Source organism: Ambystoma mexicanum, chromosome 3p (assembly GCF_040938575.1).
Source record: "Ambystoma mexicanum isolate Mex_15411 chromosome 3p, UKY_AmexF1_1, whole genome shotgun sequence".
In the NCBI taxonomy this organism is placed as follows: Eukaryota; Metazoa; Chordata; class Amphibia; order Caudata; family Ambystomatidae; genus Ambystoma; species Ambystoma mexicanum.
Genome location: NC_090925.1, coordinates 1,220,474,537 through 1,220,490,678, shown reverse-complemented (window position 1 = coordinate 1,220,490,678; position 16,142 = coordinate 1,220,474,537). Strand labels below are relative to the sequence as shown.

Below are 16,142 nucleotides of genomic sequence, written 5' to 3'. Positions count from 1 at the left end.
GCAGTTGGGGTGTGGGTGTGTGTGTCGCAGACGTAGGCGTGTGTTCTGGTCAGTTGGTGCGTGATAGACAACTATATGACAACTATCCTTCTATCAGGCAACAGCTGTGTGACTGGCAGCAGAGGCAGGTGTCCCAGGAAGCTCGTGCACAGTGGACGGCGCTCTAGTGAGTGACGCAGACTCAACTCTTGGAAGTTCAGGAAGAGGGGCGGTGACTAGAGGCTGCGTGCAGGTCAACGCAACATGGCACGAACGTCCCGAACGTCTTCTTGAGTGACAGTGGTCCTCGCCTATGAGCTGATTTCGAATCTCTGCGTACACTAATCATGGAAGGGGAAGTAGTTGTGAGGCGGGGATTACAGAGCGCCAGGCTAGGTGAGGGTAGTTCCTGCTGGAGGCTCGCTCTGCTCCCACGGTGCTCTCAACCGGGCTCCCTCCGCACTCTGGGCATCAGGCAGCGCGGGAGCGGAGGAGGACATGACACAGGCGGGGTCTGAATTATTGCCCGACGGCTTTGAGGATGAGATAGACTCTGTGATCCCGCGATCCCCGGCGCCGGGGGCTGCACCGCTCAGGCTCTTTGGTGACGCTGGAAGCGACCGGCTGGACTTCAAACTGGCAGCAGCAGCGGCCGTGCTATCACCAGGGGGCTGTGGAGGCTCTGGGAGTGACGAAGATGAGGTGTCTGAGGTGAGCAACCACTTAAGAGACAGGACTGGGCCCTAATGGATATCTCCCAGTTTTCCACCCCCGACACCTGGTACAGGACAATCCTTCACCCTCTCTGTCAGCGGGTATTAATCCCCTGACACCGAGTGCTACGATTACACCATCCTGCTCTTACCCAATCCTTCCCACACCATCACCAGCTTTACCAATCCCCACAACACGAGTTACAACCCTCCTGTTCCCACAGTAAATTCAACTTGGGAGTAGTACTCCCATCATCGGGGTCGGTATCAATATGACCAGGGGTGCAACTAGACCCAAACCTTGGGTTTGTGAGGAGGCTACGCGAAGGGGAGTGGCTACCTTTTGGAGCCTTTGGGCTGGGGAACTGTACTTGTGTGCAGCCCCTTTTTATCTCCCAAGGACGGTCAGGCAACGTGTCTCAAATTAGCAGCAAATACTGCTTTTTAAAGCACATTGGACAAGTGAAATTGCCCAAAATAACATACGCTTTAAAGACGATATGCACATTTTCATTGGCACCTGTCATCGGGTTATGACGTCTGCAATGAGGTGTGCATTTATGGTGCTCTTCAGCTGGTGTGTATAATAATCCCATATAATTCTGAATGGCGTGAACATTGGTGTCCTTGAGGAGGTGGCAGTGGGACTCTGAAGGGTGTCCTGGATCTATTGATTATAACTGGTGGGTTCTGGATTTGTGCCCTGGCACAGCGTAACCTGACGTGGGATGACTTAGCCTAGCATCACTTTAATATGGCATAACTGGGTATAGGAGAGAGTTTTGCTTCTTCTCTTGTTGAGTTTTGCTGTGGCCAAGGCCCTCTGTTGACTGGCGGCAGCCATAGAGGAAATTCATAGTCTGTCCTGTCACAGTTAGTATGGTATGCTTAGATTCCCTGGTGCCCTGACTGGTTAGGCAGAACATATTGCCTCCCGTGAAGTGATGTAAACTGAGCCTGCGCCATAGTAGTGCTACTTGGTGGCCAGCAGCAGGGGCACCAATTTCTCCCTATAATAATCAAATCTGCCCAATTTTAAGTGTGGTGTTACAAAGTGGCACTTTGCAGAGGGTTCCATTAATCCCATCACTTTCTTCGACCAATTAGTCAGCAAGTAGCTTGGTTACCAGAAAGTACTCCCTTAAATCAATCCCGATGCATGGGCACACGGAAAATGTTCCTTTTGGATAAGTACTACTGTGTGGAACCAAGGTTGCAAGTAACGTTTCTTCTAACTTATTACTCGTTGTGGGGCGTTCTTTCTGACCAGCTAAGCTGGGTCAAATATCTTATGGAAGTGGAAGATGTTGTAGGTGCAGAGTGCTTATAATGATCTCACATTCTATATAAGAGAAGACCACCCTGATCCATTGCAATGAAGGTGATCTAAAATGGGTTAGACGAGCCAAAAATCAAGAGTTTCTGTTCTGTCCCCACCACTATTTCCTGCATCTCAGACAATGAATCTCTGTGCAAGGACAGAGGTGGCTACCTTCAGCAGCACCTGACTGAGGCATGTGTTAAAGTTTCCATCGTTGCCATACTAGCACGGGTGGCTGGCAACCCTCTGGTAGCAGTGCAACTGCCTTCTCTAGATTATGGTCTGATTCGTAGCTAAGCCCCATCTGTTTCCAGAGCGAAGGTCGATGCAGCTCCTACAGTATCCCCTACATCCAACTGTAGATACTATTGAACAAGATACTGTTGAACAATTTAAGTGCTGGGGTTTGGAGTTCCTGTTTGGTGTAGCATGCCTATAGCCAGGCAACACAAACGCGTGAATCCAACATTTAGGGGGCTAGGAGGCTGCAGCAGCCCCATCTCCCTGCCCCACTTGTTTTTGAGAGAGGACTTGAGTTACTGGCTCTGAGGCATTTCCTGATGAGTGTCGCTAGCAGACAAGGCACGACTATAAAGGTATGGCCAGGGCCATTTGAAAATAAAACATGGGCTAGCCTTGGTAACATATTTATTTACAAAAATTGACCACATCAATGTAGTCGCATTGAAAGCGCAAAGTATCTCCCTGATTCTCATGCAACCAAGTCCACAGAGGTTCCAGGCACTCCTTGAATTCTCAGGACTTCTGTCGGGCAGGTGGGTGAATCCAAGAAGTTAGGAAGCATAACGGGAGAAACTACTCTGGCTGTTTTGTCAGGGCTTGTCCTAGGATTTGTAAGGTGGAGATGAGCAAGGACCTTAATTTCCATATATATTGACATAGTTGGAACGGACATCAGTCTGTGATACCAAAAGGTATCAAGGGAAGTGACAGATTACAAGAAGTGGAAAGGGATGGAAAAATAAAATGAGCCGTGACCATCTGCTGTGCCCCACCAGGGAAGGCCATATTGAAGAAATGTGAGAGTATATATGATAGGTCCACTAAATGGTGGATTATTGTTCTTTTCACTTTTCGATTAGAAAAGGGCCCTGCTTTTCAAATGGTGTTTCTGTGATTACACCGTTAGACTAAATTTGATGTGAAATATATACATTGTCCTATATGAGGCAACATTATAGTCTATTAAATATGGGTGAGGCTTTTTTCAGTTGGGATACACTGTGAAGTGAGTAACTTCTAGGGCCTCCCAATTGTTTGAGGTAAGGCACCGTAAGTTGAACCTATTTACCCAGGATGGCACAAACTTTGGTTAATTGGTGAAGCTGGGGTTTGAGCCTACTTGGCAATTTCAGCACTTTCCATGTACCCTCCAAGTGCTTGTTACATTTTATGAAGTTTTGTTTTTACAAAAACAGTTTTCCGTAGATGGCGTGCAAAGAACACACATTTTACATAATAAAGCAACTTGATAACATATAAATGTCGTCATAAGGTTTTAAGCAAAAAAGAGTATGATTCTAGATTCATTTTACACATACTGAAAAGAAGCCTGCTAGTTGCAGATGTGAGCCTGAAATCCTCTTGTTACTGTAGTTTCAGGATTTAATGTTACTTGCCTGAAGTGCGGACTTGTACTTGTTATGCATTGTGATGAATCCTCACGGAAACTATACCTAAAGTCTCCCAGGTGGCAAGGGGTATGCCGCTGCTACCCAATCCTAACCCTGGGGGTGGAATTAGCCGCAACGATCCCCTGGGAGGAGAATGGCCCCAGGGCAATAGGAGGGTTGCCAAAGTCAAGATGGGGAAATACTGAAACCAGTAAACGATAACCATCATTGCCAAAGACACGAGATGGCTAATGGTCAGCTAATTGTGACCATTGTTATAAGAGTAAAGAGGCAATAGTTGAGGAAGAAATCAACAAGCATTGCCTTAGCCAAACAGGGCCCAGTGTAATACAGCAACGTTGCCAGCAGTTGTTGAATACAAAAGTGGCACGAGAGAAACCCTCCTAATAGAAGGTATCGAGGAGGAGAGGAGAGTAACCTTCCTGGCCAGTGGCCAATACAACAGTGGAGCAAACATCACTGATGTGTCATGTTTTCTCAGATGAAATTGTAAACTCTTTAAAAAAGTTGTTGACAGTCAACAACGGGTTTGAAGTAAACCTCACCACAGAGTACTTGGAGTAGTGTTGGGAGCTTTTATCCTGGCAGCCGAGTATACCAGGATAGGGACATTTTAGTAGTAGGTCTGGCAGCTTAGTGAACTAGGAAAACATTAGTTATTTTTTAACATTTGTGTAACGCCCAGACCCGCGGGTATCGCAGCATTTGTACAGAAGTACTGCATTGTGGTTGAAAGCTGTGAAGAAGTGGCAAATCCGGTTTAAGAAGGGTCGTGGAAGCATCCTGACAAAAGCATTGCTGTTGATAGAAAAGCATGATGAAAGTATATTTTGTTTTCTTAAGAAAAAGAAATAGTGTTGAACTTTAAATGTTGATGGAAATATACTGATATAACCTTGTTGTTGATGCAAAAGAATTGTGGAAGTGTTTTCTTTCCTGAGAAGTTATGTTGAACTTATGTCTGTACCTGGAAAGATAAAGACTTGTCTATTTGAACTGTTGGTTAAAGTCCACTTGAAAGGCTTATGGAGTAAGATGACCTTTCTGATAAAACTTAGTTACAAAATGGAACTTACTTATTTAAATGTGTGACTAAGATTCCTGCTTTGAATCTGGGTACAGGGGGTCCAATCCCGGTTACAAGGACAGTTATCAGATTTAAGTTGAATATAACTGTTATCTGTTAGATTTTGAATTGCCATTGATTCCCTTTTAGTAGTTTGATGTATGTACAAGTGTGAGGGACAGATTCCTTTTGTTAAGAGTATTTCCTTTAGTTATTTTGATAGGAAGGGAAATCCGCGTTAGGTTGGGGATAGTGAGGTTTTTATCAACCCAGTAGGAGTTCATAAAATGGCATCTTGTGAAAAACCTTTACCAAGTTGTCCACCTAACATTTCTGACCCCCACCCCCAAAGCATGTATTTAAGAAAAATAGATTTTTGCACACACCAGTAAACCTTTTTTATTTTTCGCGTGTCGAACTAGCACACATTACGGATATAACCCGAATAGTATAAAAATGACTTATTTTGAGTCATGTTATTTGAACATGCATAGATCTGGTAGGTGACGAGCTTGTGGGCTTTCAGATGGAAATAATAATCACAGCCACAATCGCTTAATTGTCCTCTTGCATTGAGGTATTCTTGTCAGAAACCATGGTGATTCGGTCCAGTGTCAACTTCATGGTTTTACTGCTGTCTGCCAGTATCTGCTGAAGCGAGTTTGTCATTTTAAATGTGTTCATAACAAAATGTGTAATTCCTCACAAAATATATCAAACAAAATTGTGCCTGCTCCTTCTTAAGTTGCTGTTCTGTGTCGGCAATTTCGCCACACTGTTAAATAATAGCCTGTCTTTCCTCCACATGACCGATTCAGAAAGGAACTTCTGAGCACTGTCGCTTAATTTCAGGGGGTGGCTGCAGCCCGAATGTGTTCCGCACACGATTATTATTTTTTTAACCCTCCTAACCCAGTTAAACCACCCCCTGCTCTCCCCTGGTACCAAATATAAATAGGAGCTTGGCTGCAACATTGTACCCGGCAAGGCAGCAGTACAGCTTGACGTGCAGACACAGGAATGATCCCTTTTTACCCATAACTTCCTCAGTGGGTGCATCTTTTGATCTCTCCATCGCCTTCCTGGCCACTGCTTTGATACCTCATGCCCATGCACCTGGTGATGCCTCTTATTGTGCTTAAAACTCCAACTTCACTGATTTCCTGTACAGCTTGACCCCATACACATTCATGGGTGCTGTCCCCCCCCCCTCCGCGAATCCCACTCTTTCCAAACTGTAGACTTGCTTTTCAATGCCTTTTTTTTAATTTTTATTATTTAATTTTTTTTATGTTCAACCGACTCGTGCGTAGCCTGTATGACACAGGCTACTGAACTTCAAGGAGTGTATGGGCAGCAACTCAGTGTTTTTTTGCATCCCTTAAATTGCCCACATGTCCTAGAGTAGAGCTGTGCTGAAGCCACATTGAGACCAGCCCTCTGGAGGGGCCACTGTAGCTGAGCACTGAATCGTGTACCCAATAAAATTATTGAGCTGATCCACCAGGTGTGCATCTCGAGCACCGTATTGGACTGGATACCTAGACTTGGTGCCCCAATTTAAGCAGTCTATAAGAAACCTGATACATTGTGACTTAGTACCAAGCAAGCACAAGAGCCAGCCAATCTAATGCTGATTACTTGTGCAGTCTTCCAGAGAGCCATGTTGGAACATGATTGACCCCTCAGGGTCTGACACCAGGATATGCAGGAGAAACTAAGAATTTGAGGCGATATGCCCCGAGGCCGTGGACCGACCCTGTCGGTAATGGCCTGCCCAGGTTAAGGGCCTGAGCATAGTGAGGGTCCCTTTAACGAGGGGGGTCGTGCCATTACTGGGATTGTCGGCCTGCAGCCGAGGGTAATTTCGCAATTGGCACCCGTGTAGTTGTCCTACATGAAGGCAAATAGTGTCTTAAAAAAAATACTACCTTTTTAGCCTACGACTTTGCTCTGGGTAGTGCTGCTTGTCGGTGCGTCCATTTTCAGTGGTGATGTCCTGAACATGAAAACAGACATCCCTGACAAGCAGCACAGTGGCGGGCCGTGTGATGAATGTGCATTTCTTGTTTGGTTTTAGAAAGAAAAAATTAGTAGCCGTGTTGGAGACTACCAGGGTGCTGAGTGGGGAAGGGAAGGGGGCGCAGGGTGCACAGGCAGCTTGGAACGCAGGCTTGTACCATACAGTACAGCCCATGTTCTGAGCCTCCTGATTGGCCAGCGACCCCACCCAGGGTGCTAATGGACTTTAATCTCTTGGGCACAATCTCGGACCTAGGCCATGTTGCTACTAGTGCCAGATCTTCCCCCTTCTCTGCTGCCAGCTGACCAGACTAGCCCATAACCTCCAGGTCTTTCTCTTTGTATACCCAGTCCAACCAGATGCATATCCTGGCTAGAGAGGTAACATTTTTGGACAAACCTTTCACAGAACTCTTTTAATTACCATTAAGCTAACGTTCTACTGAGGGCTCGCAGTGGGTCTAGATGAGGGCAATTAGTGTGGCTCTGGCTTTCACTTTCTGCCTGTATGTTAAAATAAAAAAAGTTAGACAGTGCTCTGCCTTTGTCATAGGTGCTTTAGGCATTCGTGCAGCTTGGCGATCATTGAGGGTGGGCCCGTGTGTACCCCTGCTTAACTAAGTCATATGCTCCAGGTGCTGAGCCGTGTGCCTCGCAAGCAGAATCTTTTTTTTATTTTTTTTATTACGGCTTGCCAACTCCCTCGAGGTAAACTCAGATTGTCCTTTATTGTCATTTATTTTATTTTTTCTTCTGTTTTTTTCGTATTTAGTGCTTGGTCTTCATTGCTGATGCCTAGGCCCATTGTAAGGGTTTTTCTATTCCCCGAATTGTGGTGATACTGTGGATGATCCCAAGTTGATCCTTGCGTGGTGCAGTTCCGTTTGGCTGTGTACCTGGTTATATGCTCTGTGATTTCAGCCTTCTCTCTGTGCAATGCTGGCAGTCGCCACAGGTGGTGGTGTTAATTTTTCACACTGTAATTTATTTTTTCACCTTTTTGTGGTTTCTTAGTATCCTTCATTTGTTGAGACCACTTATTGGGTATGGAGAGAAAGAATGTGGATTTGTGGTTGCTTCACTTCGTTTAATGTGCTTCATGATCCCTTCTATCTGCACTGGGTGTTTACATTTTTATATCTATTGCCACTGGATGTAGCTGTGTTGATTTTGGTTGCCTCACTGCCCTCTTTCAATTGGGGCAGTAGGTGTTCCATTGTAGAGTTTACTTTTGATTTATAACCGCCCCCAGATACAGATCAGGTCCCTTAATTTACTGTTGATTTCCTGATTTTGCAGGCTGTTTTTTAAACTGTATTGCTCGATTTTAAGGGGCCTACTGACCAGACCATCTCTCAACACCACCTCTAGTCACTTCACCCGCTCCAAATCAGAAGATCTCCTATCACCACGTCATTCTCTGCCCCTTGAGGTCGCAGCATTCCTATTCACACCCACATTACTCGTGGGCTGCCATGCTTGGAATTATTGTCCGAGGTTAGAATGAAAGTATTGCTGGGATTGTACCAATATATTGACACTCCTCGGAGGGATAACGTGCAATTCAATACTCAAGATAGCCTCCACCAGTTCCCAGGAAGTCAAATAAACCTAAATTTAGTCAGTCTTGGAATTGGGTAGAGTGCCCCTAACACATTTTACAAAATCTTTCCCAGTGACTGACCGGCATCCCCTGGTTTCCCTAAACTAATGTAAATACTTGTTCTTGTGGGGCTTCCACATTTTTAGACCAAAAGTCAAATTCGATCAAATGTGCTTAGGTCAAATAGAACCAAACCTCATAGACACCCCTGGCTAGCTGCGGGACAGTGGTCATATCAACTGAGTCCTAGAAATTCCAACCCTGTTTACACCAGCCTCACGAGGCACCTGCCCCAATCTAACGCCATGGGGTAATAGGTTTGAACCAGAAAGGGGGGCGGGTGGGTCCAAGCATCTGTTGCTGCCTATAAATGAACCCATCAGTCGTTGGTAATGGCCTGGTGTTTATCCCTGACCGAAGTCAATCCAGCAGATATTTCCCCCGCCACATTTCCATTCAACATGCATATATCTCTATTCTCCATTAGATAACACCACTTTTCATTGCACTTCCTTGCGGAAGCTTGGCGCAGAGCTTGATCCTGAGGGCTCCCGCAAGTACACATGATGTTAAATTCATCGCATGCATTATAGCGGATATAGAAGCATCCCCCATACAGGCATCGAAAACCTTGGAGCTACTGTACATAAACCTTTTACTGAAATCCCACTGGGGTTCCAGAAAAATGCCCAGTCCAGTAAACCTTGTTACATCCCGCTGTATCTTTGAGACCTGAATAAAAGGATTAGTAGAAATCAGGCCTTCAGTTTGATGCATTTGCCTCTTTGTACAGCTGTTAAAGGCCCAATGTCAGTCTTCCTTCATGGGCAATGTCACTGCTGATCATATTCCAGTTCCTTGCAGCGTCCCCAAGGCTTATGCATCTGCCCTGCTCTTTACAACACCTACACCAAGCCTCTGTTTGATCACCTTGACACACTGGGCATTCCATACACCAACTTTGCTGACAATACGCAAGTCCTACTCCTCATGACGGGGAACTACATCCACCACGTTGAAACAATCAGACCTATAGTGTGATCCAGAACTGGATGGCCATGCCTCTTTGTACAGCTGTTAAAGGCCCAATGTCAGTCTTCCTTCATGGGCAATGTCACTGCTGATCATATTCCAGTTCCTTGCAGCGTCCCCAAGGCTTATGCATCTGCCCTGCTCTTTACAACACCTACACCAAGCCTCTGTTTGATCACCTTGGCACACTGGGCATTCCATACACCAACTTTGCTGACAATACGCAAGTCCTACTCCTCATGACGGGGAACTACATCCACCACGTTGAAACAATCAGACCTATAGTGTGATCCAGAACTGGATGGCCACCCGTAGCCTCTGCCTCAACGATGAGAAAACCAAGCTTCTCGCCATGGGCTAAGCTCACTGCCGAAGCGCTCAGAACATCCAGGTCGCCAAGCACGTAAGACATTGTGTTTTTTTTTTTTTTCTTCTTGATGGAAAGCTTAACGTGACCAGCTCCATCAACATCCTTGCCTATACTGCCAACCTCGTTTCCTTGAGTAGGACATTCTTATCTCCTCAAAATTGGATGACTCGCTTGCGCCGTAATTGGCAGCAAGCTCGACTACTGTAATGTGCTGTTGTCAGGAACCTCTACCAGGAAGCTTGAAAAACTATAACTACTGCAAAACCAGGCCCTAAAATCACCCCTAAGCCTAAAAACGTTGGGCTCACATTTCGGAAACCAGAAGGGAAGCTCGCTGGTCCCCATGAAAGCACAAATCGAGATCCTTCCTAAAGGACAGGACACCAACTGTTTTCCCCTTTTCAGTTTGAACCCATGGACTCGTGGAGTTTTTTTAAGGATTGAGCCTGATGCTGTTTTTCTTAGTCTGCTGATGATTATCAAAACGTATTAATTTGTTTGTACTGTGCAGACAATTCTCAGGTGATGCAAAAAATGGACAACAACTCTCCCCCAACTGCCTCATTCAAATATTTGATGGCTAACAACATCACTTCACCCAGACAATACAGAACTAATGATGGTCCCTTCTTGAGCCAACCCTGAAACTCCTCTACCGTGGCTTCTGGGAAAGGCTGTTGCTGGCTGGGAAGGAGCTGCTAGCGTGTTTCCCTGTCTCAGGTTGGAGTTTCCCTTCTCTGAAAAAGAATATTCCTCGTTTGGTTCAGTGCTGGTGTCCTTCCTTTCTCATCATGGAGGCTGCGACTACAGGCGTTTGTCTCCCTTGTGCTGGCAATTGGGGGGGGGGAGGCGTTCTGGTAGTGTGGGAAGGAAATTGGGTTCTGTGTGTCCTTTAATTGTATGGGAGAGGACTGGGATTTCTGATGCTTCATTGGATATCAAAGGGGTGAAGGGTGTGTTTCCCCCAAGACTGCCCTCCTTTGGTGGTGTTTGAAAACACTCATGCGCGTTACGCCAGTCTTCCCTATTGTCTTCCTGATCCCAAATCTGTAAGCATGTTTTGCGGGTTCGATCTGGGTTTTCCTCCGTTTGGGGGGTGGGGATCGGCATTATGGGAAATTTATTACCTTCCTTGTTGGTCTGTTAACCTGGTTTGGGCTGTTTGCCCTATGGGCATATTTTCCAGCCTTCTTACTGGCATAATTGACCTGACTGCGTCTTCTGTATGGACCATTGCCTCCGGTCTCCAAAATTTTGTTCCCAGGATCCAGTCTGGGTTTTTGTTCTATAGGGGAATTGTATTATGGCATGTCGTTTTTTCTGGTTTTCACTAGGGGAATGGTCTATGACCAGGGACATGCTGCTGTTGTGCACCTGTGGATACTTTACCAGGTTGATGTGGTGAAGTAATTGTGGTCGCTTAGCCGAGCCTACCCAAGCCGGCAATACAATCCTCCAACCACAATGCAACCATCACACAATTACAGGAGCCATGAAGCCGAGCCACCAAAACACACTTGGTAGACATGCTGTTGCTAGGTACACAGTAGTTCAGAGTGTATTTTGAAGTCCATTACCTATACAGACTTTCCCTACTGCATAGTTGCCAGTAAGATTCATTCCAAGCTGTAGGCATTTATACTTTCTTGTTTTTCTTTTTTGCATTCTGGCACTTTCTGCTTTTCCCATCATAATTCCCAGACAACAAGTTACAGAATGCAAAGCAAAAAACAGGACTGGATAAGCACCTATAGATCGAAATGCATAGCGTTGGAAACTATGCAGTCTACTACAATATGTTTATGAAAACTTCTTGTTCCTGACAACAAAGCACTTGTCATGGCAGCGTGGCTCTAGGAATTCCGCACCCCTCTAATGATTTCCTAGGAAGGAGGAAGACTGTCTTCACAACCTTCCGATGGGGCCATTTGGGGTGAACTGCTGTGGAATGAGGCCTTCTGCTGCCTTAACACTGGAACCACGATCCTGCTCATTAGAGGTGGCAGTCACAGAGCTCTCTGGCAGCCTTGCTCACTGTGAAGGGTAGAACACGGACTCCCATTTTCCCTGAAGACCCTAGACGGGGTTCCCCCAATAACCCTGAAGTCATGGCACATCTCTGGGCTCTGCTTCTCGTCTTGATCTGCCAAGAGCCGACTCGACTGCTTTCAATTTGTATGTGTGCCAATGCAGGCTGTCTACTGGAGCTAACACTCGCCTCTGTGCGATCTGAGTCCATTACCTACCCTCTCTCCAGCATTATTCGTGTGTAATCTCCATTCAACGAGCTTCCTAATGTTATCCAGATCTGCCTGGGACCTGCTGTAAAACACTGGCCCAACAAACTGTTTTAGGAGGATAGCTCAGGGGCAACGTGCTTGCCTTGGAAGCAAGACGACACGGAGCACCACAGGTACGATCCCTGGGTCAGCGCTTAGAAACCTCTGGGTATTAAGCGTGTTATAAATAAACTATCATATATCAAACGGAGGAGTGGGGTAAGGCAGAAGGAAAAGTTTAGACCAGTCTACCAGCTAGATCTTTCTTTGAGGCGCACACGCACGCTATATGCAACCCCCTAAGCATTTTAGTTCCATTTTAAATGTATCAAACGCACACACTCTCCAAGCTGTAAGGGCAGAATACTTTTAGGAACCGTTCTATATATTTGATGAGGTTCAAGAGAAACTGCCCAAAAGTACCAGTCTATTGAGCAAAGGGAGGGACCAACAGGATTTAACAGAGGCTCAAGAGAACCGGTGTGCCTAGCAGTGCCAACATCTCTAAATCTATGTATCCTAGAAGCCATTGCTATGAACGAATCGGGGGTGGGATTCCAGCTTCATATTTTAACAGAAAGCCCCACTAGTATTATAGAGGGCAATTGGGGGAATGGGTTAGGTGGAGGTGCAGGCGATGGGGGGGGGGGGGGTGAGTTTGCCTGGCAGTTCTTTTACTCCGTTAATCACACAGATCAGGGGTAGCTATACCCTGGAACACCACGTTTTAGTCACAGGGGCTGCCGGTAGAAACCTGTAGCATCGTTTTTGTATTGTTTGACATGCTGAGGTGAGCCCTCAATTTCTCACCCATACCTGAATACATGTTGCACACTCCTTTGAACCAAATGGCCTGGAAATACCACAAAAGGGAAGAATATGTATATATATTTTTAAAAAAGATATCCACTGTCGTGTCCAAATAGCACAATAGTGCTTCCCTATGATATGCTGTAGAGGGTGCACACTTGACCTGGCTCTGGTGTAGACCGACAAAACGGGAAGTCTGTGCCAGTAAGAGGTTGTTTTCTTTTGTTTTACCCAGTTTAAGGGGTGGTGGGGAGTGAGTTTAAAAAAAAAAAATGGGAGCACAAGTTTTTTTAGGGGGATTCTTATTTTGTGCGCGCTGAAAATCTGTTAATCGGTTTCATTGTGAAAGCTAGCCAAATGAGTTGGTTCGAGTGTTAAGAGCAGATTTATTTTTCTCGTATGTAATCGGTTTTTGTTAAGTTTTGAATAAAGCATTTTTTTTAGTCTGAGTAATAACGTGTTTTTTCCCTGATGGTGTATTTGTAGGCAAGCACACATTTGAAAATGCGTTTTCGCTTGTAATCGTGACATTATTTGTAGGTAGCAGTTCTCGTAAATGAAAAGAAGCAATTTTATCTTCGGTTCTCAATACATCAGGCAGCACCCAAAACAAGTTTTCTTTGTGGTCGGTGCTGCTCATACAAGTGGCATGCAAACATGACCTCAGCACAACGATTCAAGTCACGTGTACGTGGTGTTCTCCATTTCTTTTTTGTTTGTTGGAAAGATCGTTTTATTTAAAAACAAAAAACAAAGAAAATGTAGGGATTAAAATGGGCAGGTACAATGTTTCTCTGGAACCCTGGCTGTTGCAATGTTTTTGTAAACATTGCAGACTATTAGGCTAGCATTGCATTGGGTCTGAAGTCTTCATCGGCAATGCCATACGTTGTTGTTCTGCCTTTTATTGAATTATTGGTACTGCGCCTGTTAACCACCTTAGTGGTGTTAAAGCACGTGAAACTTCTGAGCATTTGCCAAATGTCACTTTTTACTGTTGGAATATGTGAAGACCAAGACTCTTACATACATTTGATAAAGCCTTGCCGTTTCAGGCAATCTCTACATGTTCTCTTTGAAATGAAGTATGGTTCGGAGCGGCTTTGTTCATATCTGCACAAAACATTATTTTCCTTCTCTATGGGTGCTGACTTCTTAAATGTGTTTTGTAATTCAGACGGGCACAAAATAAGTCCGCAAAAGGCATGTATATTGCACGCAGATGGGCCTTGCTGCATGGTTGCATCGGCACTTTGGGTACTCTTGAATCCCTCAGAGGAACATAAAATTAATCTTATGAATGCATCCTCCCTATATAAAAAAGAAATAATTCGTACAAAAAAGGAAGCCTAAAATGTAAGAATAAGTAATGCTAGTTCCAGTGCTAAAGAACTATTCACCATCCTGAAGGAGTTAGACCACCCCAATCCACCGATTTACATGTCAGTGAAGGACCACATATGGTGCACAAACATCCAAAATGCCCTTGCAAACAAAATCACCAGCCTGCACACGAAAATTGAAAACAAAAGACTACAACTCTCCAATAGTAACACCCCCACCCCCAGCTTACCCACTACCGCCAATACTAACCTTGGCTTCATCTTCAAGTGCAACTTGGAAGTGCAAAAAATTATAACTTCTCTCAAACCGTCAAATTGCAAGGGGGATAGCTGCCCTGCACTGATTATAAAAGATCCAGCTAGAGACCTCTCCCCATTCATTTTCAAACTTATAAACGTATCATTCACCACTAACTCAGTACCCAACAACTTGAAACGGTCATGGGTCCTCCCTTTCCTGAAAAAACAGACCCTGGACCCAGCCATTCCTACTAATTACAGGCCCATTACCACCGTTTCCTTCCTGCTAAAAATCCTTGACAGAGTTGCTTACCTGCAAATTCAGAATTACTTGGGAGTCCAACCAACTTCTCGGTCTGCGTCAATCTGGCTTTCGACCTCAACATGGAACAGAAACTGCCCTTGTTGACCTCAAAAGGCAGATTGACGACATTAAAGACAAGGGTAAGGCTGCCATCCTACTCCTCCTAGACCTCTCAGCAGCCCTTGACCTGGTCGACCAGAAAATACTCTGTAACCACCTTTCTTCTGCCGCCCATTTCTCCCCCTCTGCTGTCACATGGATACAGTCCTTCTTGGCCAACAAAACCATGAGGGTCTTCTCCCCTGTGGCAGCAGCAGACCCCATCCCCATCACTTGTGGTGTCCCACAAGTCTCATGTGATTCCCCTACCCTATATAATATCTTTACAAAGCCTCTCTTTGATAAACTGGATCGTCTGAGTGTCACCTACACAAACTACGCGGATGACGCCCAGATACTCCTTACCATCTCCGGCAATTTCAACACTGATGTTAACAGGATCAATGAAATCTTCTCTATCATTCAGGCATGGATGGCCACACATGGCCTCTGCCTGAATGACGAGAAGACTGAATTGCTCATTGTTGGTTCACCGAATAACTTAGAAAAACTGAGCCCCAACTATTCCAAAATCATCATTGATGGCAACACCAGCCCTGTCGCCAAAAATGTGAAAACACTTGGCTTTTATCTCGATGCCAATATCAACCTCACTAAACAAATCAATTCGACCGCCTCAGCCACCGCCTATACAGGAAAATTAATTAGAGCCTGCAGACCATTTCTATCTACTGACAGCTGCATTACGTTAGCCAGAGCTCTCATACAATCTGAGTTAGACTACTGCAATAGCCTTTATCTAGGGGCCAACCAAGCTATTATCAGCAAACTCCATGTCCTTCAAAACAATGCGCTACGAGCAGCACTAAACATCCCAAGGCGAGAGCATATCTCTGCCACCAGAATCGCATGCAAATGGCTATCCATTCAACAAAAAATCGATCTTAAAACTCTATGCCTCACTTATAAAGCCATCAACTACCTAGCCCCCCCCTTACCTCACTAACAAATTCACTATGAAGCCTTACATCAGAACTACTAGATCTTCCGACACTTTGTCTCACGGTGCCCAGATTCACCTCCAAAAGAGCTGGGGGCTCGAGCTTCACTGTCCTCGCCTCCCAACTTTGGAACTCGCTGCCACTGAACATCAAGTCGGCCAAATCCTTCCAGTCTTTCAGGAAACTTGCCATTGGATGGCTATTGACTAAAAGTCTACCTTTAAACCAGACCTAGTTATATTCTGCATATTTTGTACATGCACTTATGTCACTACTGGATGTTCTTTACCGTCATTGCCTGTACTTGCTGTATATAACCCATGTTAAAGTATTTCTGCTGATTA

General features: G+C 45.2%; 1 protein-coding gene across 3 annotated transcripts in view; it reads left to right on the top strand.

Annotated features, from left to right (window-relative positions):
• Positions 1-354: 354 nt before the first annotated feature.
• The window catches only part of ANKHD1 (ankyrin repeat and KH domain containing 1), a 1,723,611-nt gene continuing 1,707,823 nt past the window's right edge, over positions 355-16,142 (top strand). For all 3 annotated transcript variants that reach the window (XM_069652665.1, XM_069652666.1, XM_069652664.1), the window contains exon 1: positions 355-690. In XM_069652665.1, the coding sequence (XP_069508766.1) occupies positions 478-690 (213 nt within the window). In that variant the 5' untranslated portion in view covers positions 355-477. The remainder of the gene's footprint in view (positions 691-16,142) is intronic.